This window comes from Spea bombifrons, chromosome 2, assembly GCF_027358695.1.
Source record: "Spea bombifrons isolate aSpeBom1 chromosome 2, aSpeBom1.2.pri, whole genome shotgun sequence".
Lineage (NCBI taxonomy): Eukaryota > Metazoa > Chordata > Amphibia > Anura > Pelobatidae > Spea > Spea bombifrons.
This window is the reverse complement of record NC_071088.1, coordinates 111,562,109-111,589,266: the sequence shown is the minus strand read 5'-3', so window position 1 is coordinate 111,589,266 and position 27,158 is coordinate 111,562,109. Positions and strand designations below refer to the sequence as shown.

The 27,158-nt window shown below is 39.9% G+C and overlaps 1 protein-coding gene across 1 annotated transcript in view; it reads left to right on the top strand.

Annotated features, from left to right (window-relative positions):
* ESYT1 (extended synaptotagmin 1) overlaps nucleotides 1-26,908 on the top strand; it is a 29,114-nt gene extending 2,206 nt beyond the window's left edge. Inside the window, exons 2-31 of the mRNA XM_053455625.1 lie at nucleotides 8,646-8,687; nucleotides 9,024-9,158; nucleotides 9,682-9,755; nucleotides 9,841-9,913; nucleotides 10,056-10,145; nucleotides 11,247-11,302; nucleotides 11,475-11,595; nucleotides 11,939-12,115; nucleotides 12,852-12,934; nucleotides 13,152-13,200; nucleotides 13,293-13,382; nucleotides 14,074-14,169; nucleotides 14,780-14,851; nucleotides 15,574-15,660; nucleotides 15,923-16,072; nucleotides 16,817-16,957; nucleotides 18,327-18,503; nucleotides 19,031-19,113; nucleotides 19,342-19,390; nucleotides 19,984-20,073; nucleotides 20,162-20,257; nucleotides 20,404-20,475; nucleotides 21,616-21,702; nucleotides 21,823-21,969; nucleotides 22,264-22,442; nucleotides 24,231-24,329; nucleotides 24,879-25,010; nucleotides 25,332-25,437; nucleotides 25,738-25,787; nucleotides 26,082-26,908. Of these exons, the coding sequence (XP_053311600.1) occupies nucleotides 8,646-8,687; nucleotides 9,024-9,158; nucleotides 9,682-9,755; nucleotides 9,841-9,913; nucleotides 10,056-10,145; nucleotides 11,247-11,302; nucleotides 11,475-11,595; nucleotides 11,939-12,115; nucleotides 12,852-12,934; nucleotides 13,152-13,200; nucleotides 13,293-13,382; nucleotides 14,074-14,169; nucleotides 14,780-14,851; nucleotides 15,574-15,660; nucleotides 15,923-16,072; nucleotides 16,817-16,957; nucleotides 18,327-18,503; nucleotides 19,031-19,113; nucleotides 19,342-19,390; nucleotides 19,984-20,073; nucleotides 20,162-20,257; nucleotides 20,404-20,475; nucleotides 21,616-21,702; nucleotides 21,823-21,969; nucleotides 22,264-22,442; nucleotides 24,231-24,329; nucleotides 24,879-25,010; nucleotides 25,332-25,437; nucleotides 25,738-25,787; nucleotides 26,082-26,103 (2,925 nt within the window). The 3' untranslated portion in view covers nucleotides 26,104-26,908. The remainder of the gene's footprint in view (nucleotides 1-8,645; nucleotides 8,688-9,023; nucleotides 9,159-9,681; nucleotides 9,756-9,840; nucleotides 9,914-10,055; nucleotides 10,146-11,246; nucleotides 11,303-11,474; nucleotides 11,596-11,938; nucleotides 12,116-12,851; nucleotides 12,935-13,151; nucleotides 13,201-13,292; nucleotides 13,383-14,073; nucleotides 14,170-14,779; nucleotides 14,852-15,573; nucleotides 15,661-15,922; nucleotides 16,073-16,816; nucleotides 16,958-18,326; nucleotides 18,504-19,030; nucleotides 19,114-19,341; nucleotides 19,391-19,983; nucleotides 20,074-20,161; nucleotides 20,258-20,403; nucleotides 20,476-21,615; nucleotides 21,703-21,822; nucleotides 21,970-22,263; nucleotides 22,443-24,230; nucleotides 24,330-24,878; nucleotides 25,011-25,331; nucleotides 25,438-25,737; nucleotides 25,788-26,081) is intronic.
* The last annotated feature ends 250 nt before the right edge of the window (nucleotides 26,909-27,158 follow it).

The following is a 27,158-nucleotide window of genomic DNA, read 5'->3' as shown; positions in this document are numbered from 1 at the left end:
CCATGAAGTTGGAACCCTGCTTAATATGAAACGTGCAATATATATACTTATAATGCATAAAACATAGTTTTTTCATTATACTCTTACCTCTTACCCCTTATCAGTAAACGTAGAGTATATAAAATTATTTAACCCTTATTAGAAATCAGTTCTGGGCACTGCCCACTATTTTAGGACATCTACATGGCATTTCTTAATGAACTGCTGTATTGAAGAATAATTTGCGTATATGACTACATGATGATGTCACAAATTTAGGGACAAATTAAGTTATATCATATTCTCTCACGTTTCCATTTTTCCTAAAACAACAAGAATTTAGATAGCAGGGCGCCTTTAATAAAATTGATTATTTATTACATCCGCCTCTCCCGTTCATACAGGCTTGAGATCCTTGCGAGATTCTAATCCCAGCTTTGTTATACAAGTTGCTTAGCAGTTTTAAGAAATATTGTTTGTTTTCTGCTCTGCTGCACATCTTTGTGTGTAAGTAATACTTTGGGGCGATGACTAAGTATTTTCAGTCATTTTCACATTCGATAAATTCAAACAATATGCTATGCAAATGAATGTATGCAAACACATAGCATTATTATTATTATTATATTACTGGCAATACTGAATTTCTCAATGTAGCCAAAATATCTCTTCTTTACATGGCCAATTTATATCTCTAACCCTTTTGTAAATACTTCTAGGATAGAGACAAAGTAGGTACCGTATTGGCTCGGATATAGGCCGCACCCTAAAAGTTGGGTGCTTTTTTTTAAAGAAAAAGTTTTTTTAATAGATATACTGCCACTCTGTACCCCCCCAAGATATGCTGCCACTCTGTCCTCCCCCCGAGATATGCTGCCACTGTCCCCCCCCCCCCGACTTACCAGAGCAGACTCCCGGGTGTCTTGCGGGGCCGGTGGGGGACATCTATGCAATACAACTTCCGGTGCTGGCACTCAGCGGATGCGCCGGCACCGGAAGTTGTATACGCGTATTGCGTAGATGTCCCCCGCCGGCCCCGCAAAACACCCGGGAGTCTGCTCTGGTAAGTCATTGGGGCAGAGGTAAAACGCATCGTGCGGACGGTCACCAGCTGCGGCAATGCGCATAAACGACCTCCGCTGCCGGCGCGTCTGCACGATGTGCTTTAACAATCTTTCTTGCCGGGACTCCCCTCGTGTGTTAAAGCACATCGAGCAGACGCGCCGGCAGCGGAGGTCGTTTATGCGCATTGCCGCAGCTGGTGATCGCCTGCGCGATGCGCTTAGACAATCTCCCGTGCTGGCCCCCTCCTCCGTGGAAAGTGTTGGCAGGGGAGGCTGTCTGAGCGTATAGGAGAGTAGGATACGGGTCCCCTGCACTGCTGCGGGGGATCTGTATCCTAACCCTGCTGCCTGCCCGGCGCCCGGAACTGCATGTCCCGGGCGTCGGACGCTAGACCCCGAATATAGGCCGCACCCCCACTTTAAAGACTTAAAGTGGGGGGAAAAAGTGCGGCCTATATTAGGGCCAATATGGGTAAATCTTGCTTTCTTAGCCATTTGCCAAATTATGCTATTGACTGTATGCATGGAAAACCTATTAAAGGGATAGTGTAATGCCCCAGGCACCCGCTGTAAAGAAGAATGCATCGTAATTCTCCCAAATCTACTTTAATATGCATTTTCCCAAAACAAAAATACAATTAAAGCTTTTACCTCGTCCGTGATTTGACCGTTCTTGCCACTGATTGGCTGCTTGAGGCAGTCAATCAGTTGCTGGAAAGTGTTCCAATTGAAATCAATGGCAGCACTTTCCACGCATGTTCTCTGGACTCTGAACGGATCCCCGGATCCCTGCAGCCAGCTTTCACACAAGCCAGTGTTGGAGCCGACTAGAGAGTATATCACGTACAGCGAGGTGTGCCTGGCCGATCTCTTCTCCTGCACAGCATTTAGCCGGAGTGTCCCTTTAAATCCACTCTGCCAACTACACTGTAACAAAGGCCATTGGATTAGTGACGCTCATTTACTCTCTTGTAGACCTTCACACAAATCTGCAAGATCTTTCTATTCCTTGTATAGACATTTATGGAGTCGTATTTTCGCTGGCTTGTTATCAAACTTTATTTTGAGTTCTGTGTAATTTGTTCCATTCTTCTAGTTTCTGCAGACCTTTGAGAATGAGATGAGCCAATTAACGGCCCCATGTTTTTTCCACCCCACAGGTCAAGGGGGTCAGACTAACACAACATTGTTTATAAACAGTTGGATAGGTCCTTGTTCAAAGGCTGGGGAAAGGCTTAAGATAAGAATATCTGGACACTAATTTGCGTTTGGTTGCTAGAGATTCATTTACCACACCATGGGGCTTGGGAGCCCAAGCATTGTTTCTCTGAAACCCGTTGTGTTGGCTCCATCATATTCCACGGAGCTGTACAATAGGTAACCGGGAGATGAGAAGTTTTGCATCTCTAACAAAAAGACCAAATGTGAGGAGCTATTACAGCAGTTACTTTTTCTTCTATTTCTAGTTTTGAATGCAGTAGCTATGAAAAGGAAAAATGATTAAATTGCATATTTTGGATAATATGTTTGTATGTTCTCATCATGTTAAGTTTTGGGTTTTTTGCCACAATTTGCCAGAGGAAGTCACCACGCCTTACTCATCTGAGAGCAGAAGCAGTAGAAGTGCATCCCATTTATAGATTCGGACACACAATGATGTCACTTCCTGTATGTGACACATAAATAGCAGGATGGTGAAGTCTGAACACGGCTTCATCGGCCTCCATCATTCGGAATTACGAACTATAAATTATAGTCCAACACCCGGGACTTACATGTAGTGTTTCGTTACGGTTTTATACAGGAATAGAATTGATAAAATAGTCTTGTTTCATTTCCTCGTCAAGGGAACAATTGTACTTTTGAGGGTATTTTCAGCATCTGTAGGCAAAGCCTGCGCAGAACATAAACAAGTCTATTCATTAAGGTGTGAAAGTTACAAGGAATGCAAGTTTGAGAGGGGGCAAACTGTCACGGGTTGGGCAAGTCCACTAAAACCAACTAGCCATAATAAATAAAAAAAAAAAATGCATGTTTCCTGCAACATTAAGTTTCAACTTGCATCAGATACAAAGTGATTTTATCTTTATATCCCTCTGTCCCTGAAGCCTTGCTAATGGGGATGAGGGGGTTAAATAATATAAAAATCTCCTATGGGATGCATGCACCCCCAGCTGTGCACCCCCTTGTCCACCATGACCTTCCCGGTGGGATGGGGAAGTTAAAGGTTCAAGAAGACCAGTTCGGACATCTTTGCCCCCCATATAAACATACAGTATATTTAAAAAGTAGACTTTTGGAATATTTATAAATTTAATTTGTATTAATTCTGTGTCTAAAACTAAGATAGGATTCCACAGGCTAGTGGATCATTAGTGTCTAAAAACATATTCTCATCGAACGGCATCTTACTAAATGATGATCGGAATGTAATGCACGTTACTGTTTTATTTGCTGCAGCCTATTTTGGGATAAAGTTCCCTTCTTCCTCCCCGGAGCCCTCCTCCCCCGTCTCCTCTCGTCATGCTGCTAGTTCTGTGAGTTCCGAGTTCATATTCCCCATTTCGTGGGAATAACGTTCCATTACAGTATGATCCTGCTGGCTCGGTAGTAGTGCTATGGATGGGAAGAACTTCTCATATACATTATATTATACATTCTTAGCAGCAGACCCAGCCAGTGACGGGAAATTATTACTCACAACCACAGACTAAAAATAGGCCACTTTTTTTTTTTTTCTCCATTTTAGGAGGTGAACTGCGACTTTTTAGCTGATGTGTCCTACCAAGAGTTCTACCTTTTCTTCTATCCTTCATTTCATTATAACCTGTACTATAGTGTCCGGTATACTTTTCATAGTGCTATAGTACTACCTAGCTGTCCGTGGCTGTGAATTCTGGATATTCATCAGTAAACCTGGAATGATCCCGCTTTTTTTTTTTTTTTTTTTTTTTTTTTATTCTTGAGCCGGTCAGTCTGCCGTCTCCTCCCCCATGCCTCGTGTACAGCTGTTCCCGCTACCAGGGTGACTGTGCATGGAGGGATGCAGACCAAACAAGGATGCGTTTCAAGAAGACTGGAGGGAGGGGAGTGTGCAACATCAGGCAGCGAAAAACCCAAAATTACAAGTTATGAAATAACACAATTTTAGAATACGCCACAATGAAATTACGCTAGATAGTATTTTATCTGACGAGGCGACCACTTTTTTGTGTGACACGTATACCCGTAATTGATTAGCAGCCTGTGGCCTTATACATCCCATATACTGCAGGACAGCACTTTGAAAGGGCCGGTCAGTAACGCATCAGACATGCATTCTATGGAAAAGTGACCATTGCTCATTGCTTTGCTCTGCTTTCAGGGCACATTTTTCTTTTGACCTTGCTTACAAGGCCTCTCTACTTTGGTGCTGTATGGCAACTTGTTAATGTATATCAGTGATATAGTAATATAGGTTAATGGCCTTTCCAGTCCCTTGTTGTCCTTGTATGTAAATATTTGTGGAGGGGAAGGGTGAAGCCATGGCTTCTGTTTAGTGGACCTTATTTGCAGTGAATCTGGCGGCCCATCTGCCTGATAAGTGTCCCATGTCTCAGAAAATAGCAGTTCTTCGTAAGTACAGGCAGAATTATGTAAACTAAGGGTTTTTCCTTTTAATACTTGGGTGGTGTCCAATTACCGAGATGGAAAAACACAGGCTTTCATAATTTAGGTTCTGTCTCCTTTGAAGGTTTTCAAGACTACCAAACACGTCTCTTGTCCACTCCTGTGTTTGCTTACTCTTCATGTAGATGTGTTAGATTAACGTGCAAAACAGGATGTTGGCAGCTGTTCCCTGCCGTGCTGGGGCGGGTTGCCACCGCAGATCTGAGCCCTGCCACTCCGACTATCACATGGTCACATCTCATTGTATCTAGAAACTGCTGCCTCTAGGACAGATTGTTCTGGCAGCGAGCGTAAGCTGCGGTACACCCATATGACATGCTCTCCTTAGGCTGCACCAGTTAGAAAAGTGTTCTATATACCCCTTGTTTTATAACTAACGGCCATTCACTGCCCGACAATACTCAATACTATTAAACAAAATATATTTTTTTGCCTGTTATGACTGCAAGCGACCTTGTTTTCCGTCTCCCCTTCGTGCATCGTGGGTGTACCGTTGCGTACTGTTGCAGCTCCCGCCAGCTGCCAACCAGCAGACAAGTGTTACAATCATATTACAAACCACAACATAAATTAGTAGCGTGAGTTCAGTCATTCTGATTGCTAGGCGCAAAAATACCCAAAAGCATTTTAGATACAAAAGAAAAGTGTTCATTGTTGAGTGTTCTGTCTTTGTTTAGAATTGTTTGTTGCAAAATGCATTGGACAATATTAATAATTAATCTGGATATTGTTGTTCTCTGCTGTTTCTAAAAACAGAGTCTGAGATGATCTGTGAATATATTATGGAAAGAAAGTTAAGGCATATCGCTCATCTGATGGCTGCAGTACATTATAGAAGAGAGGCTCCTCTAGGAACCTGCAGAGACCAGTCTTGAATGGTGACGATGTCCAACTTCTATATCTCACCATGTTGCGGAGGACTCTTTTCTCAGCCTCTTTCCAGTGTTCTTGTTATCTTACTCTGTATTAGTCATACTAAGTAAATTGGATATTTCCATATTAGCCCAGAAGAAAATGGAGTCTTAAGGTCACACCGTGTTTAGTTGATACCTTTTTATTGGGCCAACATAGAAGAACATATAGAGTTGCATAACCTTGGAGACCTCAGGTCTTCATTAGATGGTTTCCAATCTATCCTGTCTCCTGGGCAATCTCATTTCAGGACAATGTCCTGTCCCAGAATTAAATTGTGTAATTAGAAGAAATATGTATGGGGTTAAGTAACTATGTACTTAAGACTGACTCTTTACGTGAATAGTAAGCAGGAGCGTCCGTGTACTATATCACATGATGAACCTGTGGTTTACAGGATACTTGGGGATGGAAGTTCGCAGCTGAGCTTCTGTCTGAGGTCATAGTCAAAACAGCTTGTTCAGCATTAAAAAGGGGCAATACACCTTCCACCATGGATTGAATTTATTGTGCATTATTTTAGTAGTACTAGTAGAATATTGTGTAGATAAGTACTTTGATTATACTAGGTTCTCAACATCATTCCAGAAAAGGCTGAAATGCTGGGAAAATGAGGGAAATGTAAAATGTGTGCCAGCAGTGTTATTTAATTTGCTCACTAGTCATATAAAAGCCTGTTTGTGTTGACCGGGGAAGGCAACTGTTATAACAAGTTTATTCAGCTTGTCACTATATGATCCACTAATAAAATAAAATGTTGTCCTTTCTCAGCATCCCTATTATCGTTACTCATGCTATTTTTCAGTAAAGGTTACTTTTAAGTTTTTGGAACTTCTAGCATACTAAAATTGTAGTTAATCTCCTACCACTCACTGGGGTGGTATAATAATGATCTGGTAAACAGCAAGGTAGGATGGCTGCTCTCCTGGCAAACGCACAAGGTTGGGGTTTAATGCATCTATAATGTTTAGTGAAATCAAAATCACGACTCGTGAAAAGCCTGAAATCGTAAAAAAAACAATGTTGTTGTCCAAAGTTTTTCATTTTGAGGTAATGAAACTAGATGATTTGAGGTAGTAAGCTGAGCGATGAACATCCAAGCTGCACCATCTGCTCTGTTCTCCTCCCTGACTCACCCCCCCCAAAGAGCCTTGTTTCTGCAGATGTCTCAGCACATCATGTCGTGTTTGCTGCAGATTTAAGAGCTAACACTTCTCTGTTAAGTTGCATTAAATAAAGACCAATGACCAACGATAGTACAGTTCAAAAATAAACTTAGTGCCACAAAAAATCATCCACCATGCACTGCATTGTGGAAGTAGATCTTTGTTATATAGCATTGTCTAGCAAGAAGGGATAAACTGTCACTAATAATGCATAGTTACGTAGTTTAAGAAACTTTTTGGACTTTCTCAGCTAATATTACTATACGGTATACGGCGTAAGCCAAGCTCTTCTGCAGTAAAAGTTTGCTGGGGTTGGACCTTCATAATGTATAGGGAAGTGATGGAGCTGAAACCACAATTCTCCTGTCGACTTTCTTTAGTGAGAGTTTTGCCTGCTTTACTTTTTTCTTTACATAAAAAATAGGGCATTTCTATACACATAGGAAATATTGCAGTCCGAATCAGTTAACTTTTAGTCAAGACAGTTCGACTTGCAATGTATTGTAATACCAATATCAAATTTAACTATATTGGTCATTTTATATACAACTTTAATTTAAACTGCTCAATTGAGAGAAGGCAAACTTGGTGCCACGCCTGAAAAAGGATGTGGTGGCAGACCACAGGCCCAGAAGCCTAAACAGCAGGTTGCTTTGGCTTTTCTATTCTTTCTGTGGCTTTCATTGTAGCAGGGCATCCTGTTTTCTGAGAAATGGCCACCTGTTAGATTAAACTGATCAGTAGTCTTTTGGTAACAGAAAACTTGTAAGCGTATGTAGGGGAGACAAACTCTGTAGCAGAATTCAATAAGTAAAGAGAACACCATTCTAAACATAGAATACCGGCACCTATTAATAACGTAACATATTGATCACTCCATTAGGAAACTGGTGTTTTTGGCTCTCAGATTGTCGGTGTATTACTGACCAGTAGAAGAATTATGGGTACTGTGTCCCCTTTGTAGTTAAGAATTTGAGTATACAATTCCAGCGGAGCTGGGATCTTGTTCGTAACACCCTCAGGGGCAGGGATAGGCAAAATATCCGTACATGTGAAGGCCCATAGAACATCGTCAAAATGTCCACCACAGACCCCAGTAATTGTCCACCATGACCAATGCTAGTGCCTACCCCTGCTCAGAGGTGAGATATTGCCTTACATGTCCTACTGGTACTTATGAGCAACTTATCGGGCATAGCATACCTGAAGCATCTGACTGGTTGAGGCTGATAGAAGTTGAGGCACAACAGTTTGAGGATATAATTCTAAAATATATCATTGTATTATTTACATAAATATGTTATGAAATATGACCATATGTGTTATGAAATATGTCCATATATATTGCCATTTTTATCTGCCTATAAAGATACTTCTCTTTTTCTTTATCAGCTGCTTCCCCATACAGCATCACACTTGGGTTGCTTTGTCTTGGCCCCCCTTCTGTAAACTGATGCTATCATAAGCACAAGACAGTCACACTTTAGGTGTTAAGGAACTGACAGAAACCAATGGTATGGGGGTAGGGAGTTACACACATTAGCATATTAGAGAACCAGTGTTATATAATCACCACCAAAGGAGCTATGTTGTGTACTCGCATACCGTGAACCCTTAAGCTCATGTACCAATGTGCATTTACACCCATCATGTCTTCTCAGAGAACTGAAAAAGCTAAGTACAACTTTTAGCCAAAGTTGTGTATTCTTTGCTTCTGCCCCGTATTAATTATAGTTACCTACTGGAAAGACGTTAGGGCTTTTGATCACAGGGACTGGTTACTTTGAGACTTCTTGATTTATACAGAGTGAATTCACATAGCTCAGGTTTTAATGTTATTTCTGTATTTCTCTAGGTCACGTTCCCTGATATAGAGAAAGCTGAATGGCTAAACAAGGTAAGAGATGTGTATGTTATCTCTGTGCGAATTCATAATTTAAATACTTTCCACTTCATCATCAATTAAATGTCGAGAGACACGATGTCCATTTGGGTGGAATTGAATGTAAGACGCTCTTCTGTTGCATTCTATTGATATAGTTAGACAGTGGAAAATGCAGATTTTGATGTTTATTATCTTATATATATATATATATATATATATATATAATGATTATTTTGCATTATTTTCCTTATTTTTCCTCCTAGACAAATTAATTTGTAAATATCTGCATTAGACTTATGACAGCGTGACATTCAAATTAAAAATCATTTTTTGTTTCTTCCTACCCAGTTTCTGTCACAAATGTGGCCATTTATTGGCCAGTACTTGGAAAAGCTGCTAACAGATACTATAGCCCCTGCAGTCCGCTCATCAAATACTCACCTGTCAACCTTCTACTTCACCAAAATCAACGTTGGAGAGAAGGTAAGGAAACGGCCATCAAAGACGCATCAGCGTTAGACTTTTGAAGCATGCTGCCATGCCTGTAGCCAACTTCTTCCACTGAACCACTTGATAAGCTTAGGAATATGCCTAAAATTGGCACGCAAATGCTACAGACTAGATCTCAAATGTCTGGGTGAGATTAATAATAGGTTCCGTGCCAAGTTTTTCTCTTTTTATATTACTATTTTATATTAACAGAGGAACAGAGACAACAGATGCAGAAGAGTAATGAAGGAAATGTAACTAGGATTTCCTTCATATAAAATATTTTATTGTCTTTTGAAGGCAAAAAGAAACAATCGAGGTGAGGCTACATGATCAGCATTAGCTAGGAAAGTGAAGAACTCGTCTATCTGAGATGAACATAACAGCTATGAATTTATTCCGAAAAAAGCAGGTTACTGACTTACAGAAACAAACAAAACCATGACCATATTGTTCACCTTCTCTGATCCCTTTCGGTGTGTATTTACCTAATTATAATTTATTTTGTGTTTCTCAGGCGCCAAAGGTGATCGGCGTGAAAGCTCACACTGAACAAGGCAAGAATCAGATAATCCTGGACCTGCATCTCAGGTAAACTATTGAATAATGACAACGTGCGTTCAACCAGCGCTGAGCAAATTATATCCCTAACCCTATAGGTTTCCTTTTTCTACAGTTACGTTGGCGACATGGAAATCGATGTAGAAATAAAGAAATATTTTTGTAAAGCTGGAGTTAAAGGGGTGCAGGTGAGTGACATCTGGATGAGCGGTGATGAAATACATAAACTTGGTAAAGTTATCACCTTGCTGCATGTTCCAAATGTTTGTAAATGTTCTTTTCCTCTCGCTCTCTATACGTAATCATTTAGTTTTGATTTCTTTTTGGCAGTTACATGGAATGCTGCGTGTTATTTTGGAACCACTAATTGGCGATATTCCTATCATTGGCGCAATAACGATATTCTTCATCCGACGGCCGGTAGGTCAATAGTGAAAACACCTGATAATAAGTTATTAGGGAGCCCTCGGAACCATGGAAAGGGAATCAAAAAGTGATATACCTTGTGTCGTTATATCCATGCCTAAAATTATTTTATTTTACTTGTAATTGGAGCAATTACCAAATATTCCCAATAAAAACAATGCAATGTAGTAGATAATAGCACTAAAACGGGTAGGATTTCTATACAATGTATAAGTTCAAAGTTACAATTTAATACTGAACCATAAATAGTACAGTTATAAAATGATTTTGGTGCTACCATCTACTACAAACTTCTTCGCATTGAGTAGGAATCTATATTAAACTGTGCTAGATTTTCGGAATGACACTACTCAGTGGTGGGCAAGTTCGGCTGTTTATAGAGTCAAAGGTGATACCTTTTATTGGGTCAACATAGAAAAAGACATAAGCTTTCAGGACCTTAGAGTTCTCTTATTTCCATCTGAAGGCTTCTTCAGTGACTCTATATCTTTTTCTGTGCTAATATGTTAATAAAATGTGTGCAGCTAATCTATATTTTTATGTACTTGACATATTATAGTTTACAATTATAATATGGTGGGGTACAATAAGTGCAGTTATACAGTAGTCGTACAGATTATGACTTATTTATTATAGGTACCCTGCCGTGAAGAGCTTAGTATACAGTATAACCTTTGACTAAAGACTCCATGCTTGCTTGGACCAATACTGTTCTATTCTTTTTTCTTTTTATGTTATTTATAAAAATCCTCAAATGCCTCTGATAGAGGCAGCCTTAATCTGGCATACATCATAACTACAACACATGAGAATGTTCTCCACATATAGGTGGTGTTTATGCATGTTCAGCTTTGTGCTAACTTGTTCAAGGAAGAGGGGGTGAAAAGAGAGACCGAGGGGAAAATTTGAGCCACGACTACCATGATCTTATATATAGATAGATATGTGAATGTGTACAAGGACCCTGAGGATAACAGGAGAGATCATATATAATTAGTGTGAATCAAAATAAGCCTCGACGGTACTCGGGTACCTCCACACCATTATAATACTTTTGTTAATGATTAGTGTTGTGTTATTTTCCTTTTGTGGCAGATGTTGGACTTAAACTGGACTGGGCTCACAAACCTGCTTGATATCCCTGGACTCAAGTAAGTGAATCTCACCCTGATGACCCTGGTGTTCTCTAAACATTCCTGCTCGTCAAATATTCTCGCATTTTCCTCTTTCATTCGGCCACTCCTGTCATGTGTTAACCTCTGCCTTCGGGCAAGTTTTTGTGATGCTTTTCTTTGTAATTGATGAGCTGTTATCTGCTTCTAGTACCATGTCGGACACCATGATCATGGACCTGATTTCTGGGTACTTGGTGCTGCCAAATCGCCTGGCTATTCCTTTAGCAAAGGACCTTCACATGGCAGAGCTGCGTGCCCCCTTACCAAGGGTATAGTCTCAACTTCTAATGTACATTTATCACCTCTTAGTCCCTCATTTCCACACATTTCTGGTTTAAACGTGTTGCTTTAACTTATGTTGTTTGTCCATCTTTCTCTTTACCCCTTAGTAGGGTGTATTAACTCATGGGGAGATTGCAGGAGAGTTAAACATTTTAACTCCCCAATTCTCTCTACATTATGAAGGGAAAACCTTGGTAAGATTCTCCGGCGAGTAGGGTTGAGATGGGCCTTCATAATGCATAGCTAAATAAGCGAGTTGAGTTTTAAGAAATCTCCCATAAGGTACAGACCACGCTGTCGGATTAAAAACCCTACTCTCCCTTTTCCCAGGGCATTGTTCGTATCCATCTGTTGAGAGCCCGGGATCTAAGTGCAAAGGACTTCAAGGTGAAGGGCTTGATTGCCGGGAAGTCAGATCCTTATGCTATTGTTCGCGTGGGGACTCAGGTGTTCACCAGCCGGATTATTAATGAGAATCTTAATCCTGTCTGGAATGAGATGTATGAGGTATGAACACTTTCCTATACTACTATTGCCAGCATATTGGACTTTTGTTGTTGATCACAGAGTGAATTTTCCTTGTTATTCTTGGAGGCTATTGTCATTATGAAGATGAGTTCTCAGACTAAAGTTGCCATCTACACTTTTGAGAAATAAAGTACATTTATTCACATTAGCTTATTTTAAGCCTTTTATATATACCTATAGTGCCCCGAACACATTTATGTGCAAGGTTATGTCCACCTGGACTTGAGGACTACATCCTAAAAATGCACCATTCATTAGTGTGACCCCAAAATTTACTTACACACAACTCTTTTAGAATAATTATTACATGAACAGAAGTCTTGAATTCAACATAAAGTATAATCTACAAACCCTAAAATGCGTGGATATTAAATTATTTAGATCATAATAAGTAGTATCAAAATTACATTAAAGGGGAACTATCACCAAATGTTTTAATACAGGTATCGGATTAGTAATTAGTTTACAAAAATGTTTGAAAATGTTTCTAGTTTTTTAAAAACAATATTTTCAGACAACTGTGTTTTTGTCTTGTTTGTCCTTTCCTTGTCATCACGAGTCATATGATGACATTTGTATGGGTTAGAAAATGAAATCCTTCGTGTGTATAAGCCATAAGTGTTCTGATATTCATTGTTAATAAAAAGCGACAGGTATGCTTATAGAATCTATACCTTGACTAATTTGAGGACTGCCTGTAACATTTTACCTGTAGGCCATCGTACATGAGGTGCCTGGCCAGGAGCTGGAGGTGGAGCTGTTTGATAAAGACCCCGATCAGGATGACTTCCTGGGCAGGTGAGTGGCGTCACGGAGTAAAGTGGAAACGTAACACCATAAAACCCTCCGGGAGAAAACGTTCTGGCTTTATGTCTGTGCCTCCTGCAATATGACTAATAGTTTAGTAGTATGTTCCTTGTATATGCAATGTGAGATTGGCTAGACTGGCTTGAAATAGGTGTGTATGATCTTATTTATTTTGTTGACATTACTATTTGTTCTTTCTCGTTGTCAGGATGAAGTTAGACCTGGGTGAAGTGAAGAAAGCTGGTATTCTTGACAAGGTTAAAGGCAATACCACCGTTTAATACTTTGTGGCGTTTCCATGGAAGCCTTTAGTATCTTTTGACATACCACGTTGTTTTATCTCTTTCAGTGGTTCACTGTTACTAACACAAAGACAGGCCAGGTACACCTCCGACTCGAGTGGCTCACTCTTATGTCTAATGCTTCGCAACTTGAGCAGGTAATGAAATCCACCACATTCAATGTGCCCACAGGTGAAAGGTCAGCATCGATGTCAGATTAATTCAGTAAACCACCAACGACTGAGGAGGTTATTTACTAAATGTACATTAAGGTCAGGCAAAACATTTCTCCTCGCAGAATAATAATGCATTAGGAAATTCTTTTTCGTTCAGGACTGAAATGCCCCTAGTTATTGGTGTGAAATTTCACCAACTTGCTGAGATTTGCATTACCGCCTCCTCTGGTCTTTAGGGATTCATCGATTAAATCATGAGTTTGTAGGTTAGTTAAAGGTTCCACATACCACCAGTGGTGTAAGTATGATTTATGAAGGCCCAAACTTAGTAGGTTTCTCATTAAAGAAGGGCTGCCTTGCATAACTCATTAGATTGCTGTAATGGAAATGCCCATATGAGTTATGCACGACCAGTTTATCTAAGCTTGCAGGAGAAGCTCAATAGAGTTAGCCCTTAATACATAATTAAGTAAATTAGGTCTGGTAGGACAATTGTGGCTATAAGTGGCGATCATGTGAGAGCCATGTTTAGTTGGTCCACTAACAGTCAATATGTTCTTCATTCTATGCTCATTTTGATGTGTATTCCATGCAATATGGACCAATACAGAGTTGCATTATGAGCTGTAGTGACATTGACCTTACTTTCCCCTCACCTACTTTATTGACATAGATCATGAAGATTAACAAAGAGATTTCTTCGAAAACAACAGGAGAACCATCTGCAGCCATCTTGATCATTTACCTGGATAGAGCACAAGACCTACCTGTGAGTAGTTGGTGATTTGTACGAATGCAGTAGGCGCCCTATTTATGTAATGGGTTGCATTGAGGTAGTTCAGTAGCCATAATGTGCAGTGGCCATGAACAAATCGATAGGTGTTATAACTTTTTTAGATATTTGGTATATGTGAAGCAATGTTATGTTTTATTTTGTGTGACTACCCTCCACCTTTTTGTATGTCTGAGTAGTGTGCGATACTTTCCCTTTAGCATTGAACGTGTTCAATATACCTTCCACATATCTTCAGCTCTTCACTTCCTAAGGAATGTTTTCGGCCGAAACGTTGCTTTTTGTTTGCTCTCGCTTAATAAAGTGTCCTAGAGATTGGAAGCTGGTTGGAGTGCTGGGATTCTTTTTCTATGTTTGTGTACATCCAAATATATATTAACAAAAACAAAATATAACATCCCTCACATTGTTTTATGCCACAATTTAGCTTATTTTAACTTTAAGTTAGGTCAAGTAAAAAGCACTGTTAACACTTGGTAAACAGCTCTTTTCAAAGTAATCGATCGATGTTTGGTTCATTGAACACCTCCTAAATTACACTTAAGATCTGTTAATATATTTATTGTATTGATCTTTGTTTCACCAGCTCAAGAAGGCAATGAAGGAACCAAACCCAATGGTGCAGCTGTCCATACAAGACATGACCCAGGAGAGCAAGGTAAAGTACATGATATGGAGGGTCAAAGAGCACAGGGCAGCTGGCAGTGGTTGAGATCCATTACCTGAGGGGTTTAATATAACACTATAATGACATAGTTTTGTATGCGTAGAATTCAACTTTAAAGAGTTTAAGCCTCTTGGTCATAACTAAGCACCCCGGAATCTGAATGAGTGTGCTTCCCCTTTTTTGTATATAACTAGGCATTGATGCCTCTATGAATTACACTCGTGTAGTCATAACACCCTGCAGCTCTATACGATTTACAAACAATGCAACCTTTTGGCTTTTTCACCAAGTTACGTTAATTTGTGATCACATCCCCACCAATTCCTTGTACATGCTTACAAAATCATAACACATCAAGCTTGGCAAAAGGATTAAACGTACGTCTTGGAAGCAGCTCGTACTTTTGAGGATTGGCAAAATAATCACGCTGGCTTATGTTGAGATCATGGAAGAGCTGGTCTTTCGAGAGAATTAACTCTATAGTTCCCTTGACTAGATTTGTTACCAGGATGAATACAGAATTGTCTTATTAGATTCTGATTAGATGTTGGTGAGCCAGCACAGCTAAAACTTAAGGAATGGTGCCCGGTTAGTGAATTAGGCTGGAGCCCCCTCCAGCATATAGATATAATTTGAAGATTTAGTGTCCAGGGCATTATGAGAATGGTGTTTATGACCAGCAATTTGATTTGGCATGTCTCCTCATCCCACAGACTGTACACAATACCAGCTCTCCTGTTTGGGAAGAGCCTTTCCGCTTCTTCCTTCGTGACCCGAGTCTGCTTGACCTGGACATACAGGTGAGATCAGAACTAAAGGAAGCATTTTATGCTGTATCTACTCTGTATACTATATTACGTTATATAGAGATAGCGCCAGCAGATTCTGTAGCACAACTACAGTAGGAGGACAGTGTACAGTTAAATTAAAATCAACACAATCAAGACGCACATCAAGACCTACTGGTACAGAAGGAGAAAAGGGCCCTGCTCTTTGAGGATATTAAAGAGAAATGAGAGAGAAGGGGAGAGAAACAAGCACAATGTCTTTGTATTCTTGTAGGTGAAAGATGATGACCGCCAGCACTCTTTGGGATCGCTGACTCTACCGCTTGCTCGGGTACTTTGTGCCGATCATCTGACGTTAGACCAGTGGTTTCAACTGGAGAACTCGGGATCCAGAAGCAGAATCTACTTGAAACTTGTCATGCGGGTAACAACGATAACCTCTTTATCTGTACTCAACAAGACCGAACACTGTGCTCTCCGTATTGTAGACTGAAAAATATCCCCCACTAAGCAGATATGTTTGTAATGTAAAATGCAACATTCATCAAAAGTACACACTCTATTCAAGGACATCATCATATACATACTATTAAAACTGATACCGATTTTATAATCATGTGTATTACGATAATTGTATAATTGTATTGTATTATTATACATATGTGCATACACGCATATATTTATGGAAAGGACAGATGATATTAGTTTACAGGTATTTAATGGTGGTAATTAAGCAAAAACTACATTTTATGCAACAGTAAATTATTTTGCTCTGTTATATATTTAATAAATCTATAAAAAGTGTTTCTTAAAAATTAGTGTCTTTTAGAGGTTTTTTTTTAATTATTTTTTGTTATACGTTTTCTCATGTTTATGTATTTCCCAATAACAATTTGGAGTTGTAGAGTTATGTTGTATGGAACTAGTTTTATTAACCAGTTCCTCATGCAAACACTACACGTTATCCAACATCCATAAGTGATCTCAGAGTGTCCTTCAGCTAAACCAACAAAAAGCTATATTTAAAGAATTTCAGGAATTTAGGCACCGTGTTGTTAGATTATAGGTTATAGTCAAACAATTGGTGTTTCTTCAGGTGACGTAACAGTGACAGCTTAAAATTCATAGCAAGTCGTAGACACTTATGTCACTTGTTTTTGGTAAACAGATCCTGCATCTGGACCCATCGTATGTCCCTGTGATAACAGAGTCCGAGAGCCCTGGGGCTGAAGAGGCTGCAGTTGGATCCAGTGTGGATATGCCTCCGAGACCCGAAAAAACCAGTCCCCCGGAGAAGTTTGCTACGGAGGTAACAGCAAGTGTTTAACCCCTTAACGACAATCCCCGTACATGTACGGGGTTGCCGTGCAACGGGTTAACGACAATGCCCGTACATGTACGGGCTCCCGTTAAATAGCTGCGGCTTTGCAGCATCCACGGAAGCCTCACAAGTGAGGCTGACCGTGGATCCGGGGAGGGCAGCCCTCCCCGGAAGAAAAATGGCCGCCGCCGCACCGATCATCAAAGATGGCGGCGGCGCCCGGCTAAAACTGCTTAGGAAGCGATCGGAATCGCTTCCTAAGCATAAACTGTGTTGCTGACATGCCTCAGTATCGAGGCATGTAGCAACACAACCCCCCCGACCCCCAATCGCCTTGTGATTGCTCCGAGGAGCAACCACAAGTGCCATCCTGTGAATGACGTTGCCGTCATTCACAGGATGGCATTAACAATAGATCTGAGTTCAGAGGGTCTATCCAGAAAATATGGGACATGGGGCAGATGTCTAAATGGCAAAAAAATACACACCTCACAAAGGCGGCATTTTACCTCCCAAATAACCCTACAAACCCATGCATGGGGGGTATCACTGCGCTCAGGAGATGTTACTGAACACATATTGGGGTATTGTTTGACAGGGACATATACCAGGAGCGATAAATTTATACCTGAAGTACAACATGTGTGAAAAAAATACAAAAACAATTTACTACCATAAAGTTTCACAAGGGTGGTGGTAAAATTAGTGCATGGAAAGGGTTAAAATACCAGCATTTCAGATACCTTGGGGTGTCTAGTTTTTAAAAATATATGATTTGATGGGGTAAATTGCATTGGCCGGCTTCAAAGATACCCGAAATGGCACGTGGGGGGAAGAATTACCAGATCTGGAAAAAAAGGTTTTCTGTTTAAAAAGTGAGAAAAAGTAATTTTTTTAACAAAAAATCCCCATATTTTATCATTTTTTTATAGTAAATTAGATGATATGATAAAATGAATGGTATCTAAAGAAAGCCCTGTTTGTCCTGGAAAAACCAATATATAATATGTGTGGGAGCATGAAATGAGAAAGAAGAAAATCACAGCTAAACAGTAACACTGAAAAACGTTAAAAGAGCCATTGTCCCGCAATATACTACGAGTAAAAACCCCTATTGTCCTTAAGGGGTTAAAGGAGGATAATCTCATTATATTATATGTATACTTGGGCATTGTTGTAGGTACCCATTTCAGATAATGGTCTCTAGTCCACTAGTCTAAAAACAACGGGGAATATTTGCTCCAGGTTCTGTACCGCGTTGCTTTTAGGATTTCTGGGTTGCACAGATCACAGGTTTTGGACATGGCTGTGTTAACTGTGTGCGTCATCATGTATGTAATAATAACACTGTTTGCAGAGCTTGCTTCGTGTGTTCGTGCTTGAAGCAGAGAACCTGATTGCCAAGGATAACTTCATGGGCGGCATGATAAAGGGAAAGTCCGACCCGTATACCGTGATACGAGCAGGAGGAAAATCTGTGCGCACCAAGGTGGTGAAGGAGAATTTGAACCCCCGCTGGGAGCAAGCGTTTGAGGTATTGAAGTTGAGTCTACTATTCCTTCTGAAGATTATTATGATTAATATACAGCGCTGTGCAATTTTGAATAGGGCAGTTAACACATACATAACCAATATACATTAATACATATATACGCATAAGGAGTGGAGAACCCTGCCTGTGAGCTTTCCTACAATCTAAGAGAGTAATATGGATAATTGGAACAAAAAGAGAGGAAGGTAAAAAATATGTAGCTTTATATCTTTTTGTATGTTGACCCAATAGGAGGATTTAAATGTCAACATATATGCGTAGTAGATCTCTTAAATTCTGACACATTTGTGACTGGTAGAAAACTGGCTCAAAATTATCAGCATTATGTTTTCTAGAAAAACTCAAAGCTTTTTTTTATTAAGATTCAGCTTCACACATATAGCTGTCTGTCCGTCCAGCAGGTAATGATATACATATTCCATGCCCCTTTTCTCCTGATCCAGGAAGATCATGTAGACCTTGTTCAAATCAAAATACAACGAATCACAGTAAATCCTGTTATATTTCAGGTATTGGTCACAGACATTCCAGGACAGGACATTGAATTTAGTGTGTTTGATAAAGATATTGACTCGGACGACTCCTTGGGAAGGTCAGTAAATGTTCTATGTCTGGCCCCTGTTAGAAAGAATGCATGGTCTCCGTAACATGTTAAATGCATCCAAATAGCATGCCCGTGGTCCGTTCCAAAATCCCAGATTTCCAAGTGATTTATTTCCATAATTTTGCCAGCTGTGGTTTACCTTTATTAACTGGCTGAAGATGGTAGTATTGGCATTTTGAGGATGTTTATATTTTGTTTCCTCTCATTCTTTTCCAGCTGCAAAGTCAACGTGAAGAACATTCTGAAAATGAAAACAATCGATGAGGTAAAATCTAAAATCTTACTCTGTTTAGAAAGAATTAGAATCACGTCACATTTCTCCTCAGCCCTCTAACTTTCAAAATCTCCAAATGATTTATGTCGCTTGGAAGCCATGGTCTCCAGAACTGGATAGAGTATTCTATGTGAGGTGTCCCCAAATATATTTAAAGTGCCTTATTACATCTTAAAGCCACGCATTATAAAATGAGCCATGATAATGTTGTATAAGAACCATTGTCCGTGTGTTGTGAAGGCAGATTCCATACAGTGTATAATCAGTATGACCACAGCTGAAATTATTTAAAATGACGACAAATCCAGCCACTAAATGATTTAGTACCTGCTTAATGGTAGGTTTTTCTTGTCTTTAAATGCTATGTATTTTCTTAAATTAACCTCTGTGGAAATTGTAGCTGGGTTTTGAAGCGTTCTTCAGAAACTGGTTGCTAAATGTAACCCCTTTAGATTGTAAGTTATGAGTTTTTCCCTCTAAGCTTGTTTATTTAGTTCTCTATTTAGATTTTTTTATAGATTTTTTTTTATAGTTGCCTGAAACTTGACACCATTTAATTCGATCTTCCTGTCTATCGCACTCAGTGGCTGCCCTTGCAGGAAGTAAAATCTGGGAGGCTTCATGTCCGAATTGAGTGTTTATCTCTTCTCATGGACGCTGCGCAGCTGGAACAGGTAGCTTGTTCTTATACTTTTTATCCCATGCGAAGGTTTTTATCCTCTGTGCAAAGTCACTAAGATGCTTTTGTTTTTTTTTCCCCAGGTGCTGATGATAAACAGCCTAACCCAGCCGGCTAACAGCGAGGAGTTCTCTGCAGCCATCCTCTTTGTCTATCTGGAACGAGCCAGTGATCTGCCGGTGGGTTTCTCTTCCAAGTTCCTGGTCATGCTCTTTAACACACTGTGCTTTCTGCCGCCACAGTCGCAATAGCTAACCTCTAACGGCATCGTTTTAAAATATATGTTCTTTGTTGAGAAACTCATGAAGGTGTCTTTGTAAAACAGATGCGGAAAGGTACACAATCTCCTGCAGCAAGTGCGGAGTTAACTGTGAAGAAAGTCACTTACAAGACCAAGGTAACTACAATATATCTGACTTGAATTAATGTTTTTATATAACACTATTACTTACACTTGAAATATGTTTACGTCTGAATGCTATTTTTTCATCTCTTATTTCATGAAATACTCCATTAACAGACATTCTATTAAAAAAAAGGCACCTGCCTATAGAAGCAAGTAATGCTGCCCAAATAATTTGATCTAAAGCAAAAAATTGCTCTGAGCTTTAAGAATTTGCCTTTTTTTCACAAATAATCTTATCTGCTATTTGGCGGTGTGTCTCTGTGATGGAATCTCTTCTGCAGATTGTCTTGTGGCATTTACTAGAAACTGGCATTAGCAGACAATGAAGCTGTAGCCACCATGGCATGGGAACAATATAATTCTTTGTTTGATTTCTGGGATACTGTAAATGTGACAGCAAAAGTATTGCCTCCATAGGAAAACATTTGTCCACGGTTAATATATGTTGCAGTTGAATTCCTGTTTTGTAATAAGCTGCAGAGAAGCATAAACGTATTCTACAGAAAGCTAACTCATAGTTCTCATGGATAACAGAACAGAGAAATGTTTATCTTTATCATTTACCATTATGGTATTTGTTAATTTTGGTGGTTCCACATAAAAAATAGAATGAGACATACATTTTGTTCCTTTCACTCCTCTTGGTGCAGCGAAGCGTTTTAGTTTCTTTCCTTGGCTCATGTCTGAATCTCCCTTCAGTTTGAAGAAACTTGTGAAAAATAGGAGGCCTTGAGACTTAATGTATCTTATCCAAGCTGTTTGTTAAAATGCTTTTAAGCAAAATGTAAGCTATATGAAGGGAAATGAGCCCAATCCATGGCTCAGGTTGACTCAGTGGGAAGGGATGAGCCAGAGCTTCTCCTCCCTTTCTGTCTTGAATGAGTGATTGAGTTTTAGGGAAGCTTCTCAACCTGTGGTCCTCAAAAATCTCTAGCTTCCAACAGTTACCTTCTGTTCAGTTCCTGATTGTTGTGTTTGTGGTTTTCAAACCTACTGGAAGCGAAAGAAGGGAACGCCTTTGGTAAATATTGTCTTTGTTTGTAGAACATAAACATGGTAGTTGTCAAAATGCAAACTCAATGAGGGGGAGTTTTATTTTGTGTTGAATATATGGGTTATGTTTCTTTTCAGACAGCTTCGAAGAACACGTCTCCTGTGTGGGACGAAAGCTTTATATTCCTGATCAAGAACCCTGCTAGCGAAACTCTACAGCTCCAGGTTATTATGAATCTTGACTAGCAGTTTTCCATTTCTGGTTGCAGGTTATGATGTTTTCACACCTCTTTGTTGATGTATCTTCCTGTTTTGCAGTGGCTGACTTTTTCACATTTATTGCAGGTCCGTGATGAGTCTCAAAATTCTCTGGGGTCGCTTACAATGCCAGTTTCTGATCTCCTGACTGCCGACTGCCTAACTCTTGACAAATGGTTTAAGCTGAGTTCATCTGGACCTCACTGTCAGGTTCTCATGAGACTGCAGATGAGGGTAAGATCAAGATAATAATTTCATGCGCTCATTGGGTTTTATCTGTTTAGGCACCTCTCTTAATAGGAAGAAAAAAATATAATGTTAGTGAAAGCAATTGATATCTTTCCAATGTGTGCCAGAGAAGATATGTGTTATGCCTTTCAGTGGACCAAAATTCATGGAGTCCTATGTACAGTAACCTATGTTTTTCAGGTCCCTTCTTTAAAATGTTAGCGACAATTGTGTTCAAAGCTTTAAAGTATTTGATTACTATCCTATCAAATGTATTTACTAATAATGTATCTCCCTTAGATTCTGTCCTCTCCAAATGTCAGTCCAGAACTCCAGGCCCTCAGCCTTGCCTCTGGTGATCCACAAAGACCCCCAAGTCCTGAAAACACGTCTGACTTTTTGCCTGCAGCGGGAGACAGCGACCCTGCTATTTCTTCCACCCAAGGGGATCTCCGACAGAGACTGCCTTACACAAATAGGTGAGATGCAAAATGAAACGTTCACCTGAGATAAGGAGCATTGATTCAATCCACAATTTCCTAGTTTATTTTTTAGATTTAAAATCTTAGGACCAACTCACATGTATACTTACTGCTCACTATTACCGTATTTGCTCGATTATAAGACGAGGTTTTTTTCAGAGCAAATGCTCTGAAAAATACCCCTCGTCTTATAATCGGGGTCGTCTTCTAATCAGACCTCAAATAGAGGTCTGATTAGGAGACTAAGATCCAGATCCCCCGCACCGCTGCAGGGGACCTGGATCCTCCTATCGTCGCCCCCCCCCGCACGCACGCACGCACTTACCGGTGCTTCCGGAGGTGAAGTTGGCAGCGGGGGTTTGTATGCGTCCGTCGCAAATACCTTCCCCGACTGTCAGAGATCAGAGTTCCAGAGTTCCTGATCGCTGACAGCCGGGGAAGGTATTTGCGACGGACGCATACAAACCCCCGCTGCCAACTCCACCTCCTTCCGGCTGCCGCGGAATGAGACGTCAACCCGCTGCCCCGGCAATACAGCAGGAAATTGGAAGCACCGGTAAGTAAGTAAGTAAGTAAGTGTGTGTGTGTGTGTGTGTGTGTGTGTGTGTGTGTGTGTAGGGCATTTCTGGAATGCTTTACACCCCTATATGCCACTCTGGCACTTAGGGGGTTAAAAGGCATATTATGGGGCAGAGTGGCATATAGGGAGGTATAAGGCATTTCAGGAGGCAGAGTGGCGTTAAGGGGGCATTTAATAGAGCACTCTGCCTCCTGAAATGCCTTATACCTCCCTATATGCCACTCTGCCCCATAATATGCCTTTTAACCCCCTAAATGCCAGAGTGGCATATAGGGGTATAAGGCATTTCTGGAGGCAGAGTGCTCTATATAATGCCTTTTAACTCCCTTAATGCCACTCTGCCTCCTGGAATGCCTTATACCTCCCTATATGCCACTCTGCCCCATAATATGCATTTTAACCCCCTAAATGCCAGAATGGGATATAGGGGTATAAGGCATTTCTGGAGGCAGAGTGGCACATAGGGGGTCAAAAGGCATACCATGGGGCACAGTGGCATATAGAGGGTTAAAAGGCATATCATGGGCCACAGTGCCATATTGGTGTGGCAAGCCTGGGGGCAGATGTGCGTAACTGGGGGCAGGTTGGAAAATACAAGGAAATAAAAACAAAAAAAATATTTTTCTCAATCATAGCTTTTATTAAAAAAAATAGTTTACATGAATTAACATTTACTGGTAAAACTTTTTTCCTTTAGGGTCGTCTTATATTCAGGCTTTTTCTTTTTTTCCTAAGTTAATATTCAGATTTTGGGGGGTCGTCTTATAATCAGGGTCGTCTTATAATCGAGCAAATACGGTAAATGCAAATGAAGTGTTTGTAGCCAGGCCAAGTATAGCAACAAGCAAATCTGACCTTGCAGATTTCAGCTCTTAAGTTTGCCTACCTACCCTTTATCCCCACAACTTCTCCACAATATCGGGACAGGAGACTAAGGAGAAGCAGGACTAAAATGTAATTGTTTTAACATTGAGTTTGGGCTTTGTGGCGTTCTACTTCATCAATTAGAACAAATGAAAGCATAAATAAGTAAAAATACTCTTATTGGTTCAATTTATGTAAAAAGACTATTTTTAGAGCAGCAGTACAGTTTGATTTTTTTCTTTGTAAGAAATATTTTTAAAAGCATATTTAAACCTGTTCATCTGTACCGTATATACTGATCTCTTTAAAACGAACAGCATATATGTTTTCTATTTTCACAGTGATCCCAATTCCACGGATTCTCCCTTGGGACAGCTTCGTGTGACGGTATACTACCCTGCTAAAGAGGGCAGGCTTGTGGCAGTGATTCACAGCTGCAGGTAACACCGTCTTCTCCTCCTCATTACTAACAATCCTACTTTAAGTCTTGTATTATCAATTTATTTAATCAAGATATCAGCCTTAATAATAATGGCATAAGGGTTTGAATATATAATTTGACTTTATTAGCCAAATTTCTTTTGAATAGGTTAGTATTTTGTTATGTATCCACAATTTACTCAGTTGTGGTCTTGGAAATGGGGGCTATGTATGTGTAAAATCCACTTACCAATAGAGTTAAGAATATTATATAGCCATGTTTCCGAGATTAAGATTTAGAAAAATAAATCACTGGGTTTATGATTTGAATTGTATGCGTCCCTTATTTGCAAAGATCATTCTTGTGTAAGTTCTGTGTGATCTGGAGTGTTAGAGTGAATGCTTGAATTCATTGGTTGGAATCCAATGGCTGAGTTGAGAATGTGTACATAATCACATAGCAACACAATAATAAAATGAAAACAATTGCCCACTGTAAAAAATGCACATGTGCGTGTTCTGTTCACTATTATAAATGTATAATTGCTCCACTAACCTCTTCTCTGCAGAAACCTGAGCCTTTCATCCCGGGAGCCTCCTGATCCTTACCTGTCAATGGTTTTGCAACCAGACAAGACCCGTACAACGAAACGCAAAACCAGTGTGAGAAAAAGGACCAGCAACCCAGAATTTAATGAAAAGTGAGTCTCCTGAGATGTTCTGAATTGTGTACATATACTAATAATGCTTTGAGGCTAGCCAAAGTTGACTAACCTCAATATGAAGCCTATATATATATATATAGTTATTTATAAAATATATAGTACATGGTCGGATTTCTCTGCTTTTAGGTCCTTTAGAATATGACATATTATGCATAAGTTGGCTTCTTTACGTTTCAACTATACTTTGATGAATTCAGCTGTTGGCGACTAGTTTTTACGTTTTTGTCTATATTCTGCATCGTGTCAAGGTATAAGTTCATTGTTTACCTGACCCGACGTGATGTTTGTTTTTTGCAGGGTTGAATGGGAGATGTCAATTGAAGAGGCATCAAAGAGGAAGCTGGAAATATCTGTGAAAAACAGTGTGTCCTTTATGTCTAGTAAAAAGGAGCTGCTCGGGAAGGTGAGGTCTTGTGTACTCTTTCTGCAGCCTGTTGTTATCACTTGTATTTTAACTGCCACATTTATTGGTTGTTCCCTTTGAGCTGGCTGCAGCGGGTTGAACTTTATGAAGATCCATCTTATGGGTGGTTGAGGCATATGGGAGCCATAAAAATGCCACCTATACTGACACTTACCTTTTTAATTATTCACACGCACTATGGAAAGCAAAATACTCTTTAAGCTGTTTGATAATAAAAAGAATGCCAAAAAAGACTAATTGTGTGTTTTTTAATCATTAGTTTTTCCCTTCATGTTGTAGGTTTCTATAGACCTTTCCCAAGTGGATCTTTCAAAAGGACAGAGTCAATGGTGAGTATATTCTTATTATACAAACGTTATTTTATACTTGGACAATGTACCGTTACTATGCACAGATGTTTCTGCATAGCAGTTCAATTAAAGTCTCTGAATTACCATTCATTTGTGTACAATGTATTTCTACCGTTACTTAGCAAAATTAACATATGACACGTTTGTTCCCATCGCTAGATTGCGAGCAGGGCCCTCTACTGAATACGTGTATTGTTTTAAGCTCTGTGTAAATTGCTGCCGCTATGTAAATTAAACACGATGATGATAATAATATTCAGATTTTCCCAACAGGTACGACCTGAAGGATGAATAAACCAAGCACCTTACATGAGAATGCTTTATTTTGTGACCAAGCTCTTTGTTCCTGGCAACGCTATTAGCTGCATCCTGCGTCCCCTTCCGTCCGGTCCAACGTTCTGAAAACCGAGCTTAACACGGGATGGCTATTAAATATAATAGAAGTGTAAATCTGCAGCTGCCCCCAATGGAGACTCTTAATTAAAAACAGCGAGGCAATTTGTGGGACCTGCCCTTTCGCCTTAACACGTAGTGTAACCTGCTGTATTACCAGCAGGGGGATTACCGGTTGTCAGAATGAGTGCTCCATGTAAAGACAATAATGCGAGTGTGTGTGAATGTCTAATGCCCCATGTGTACTGTTATTTATAAAATAATTGCTTAAAGTGTAAGAGCAGGGCACATTTGATGCTATGAAAACTTCACCATGCCAAAGTACATCATACCACCTCATTCTAATGTAATCCTTTTTAGAACACATGCTGTGCAACACTGTGAGTTGAGTTTGTTGTGCATCCTTTCTGAGGTGAAATAATCGATAAACACTCCAGCATACTTTTAAGTGGATATTGGAGTTCGTTTTGCATGGACCCAACATGTTTGCATGAAAATAAGTGCATTTCTTTTTGACCCCCATCTCATCCCCTACCCCACATTGTAGCTCTTACTTTAATCAAGGCGTGTGCTTAAGGCTGTTTCCGACACATGCACTGCAGCGTCTGTGCTAAAGTCAGTGGAAGCTCAGCTCCCATATTTGTTCAGCTCCCTTTGACACCCCTGTGTTCAGTAGAAGCTAAACATAAAATAAAATACAAAAAAACATAAAATACAATATGTACTGATTTGCATAAACACATTGGACTCCATACAAAATGGTGGACTAGAGTATCCCTTTGATGTCTATCCATAGTATCACCTGCCTTCGCCAGTGTGTTATAAGTTATATTATACTTGGTTGCGCATGTGCAGTGCCTGTTTAAAGTGGAACATGTTCAATGACCGGGCCTTAAATTAGTTGGGGTGTAATGTGATGCCAAGACGTACTATGAGCAGGGTGTGACATCATGAAGG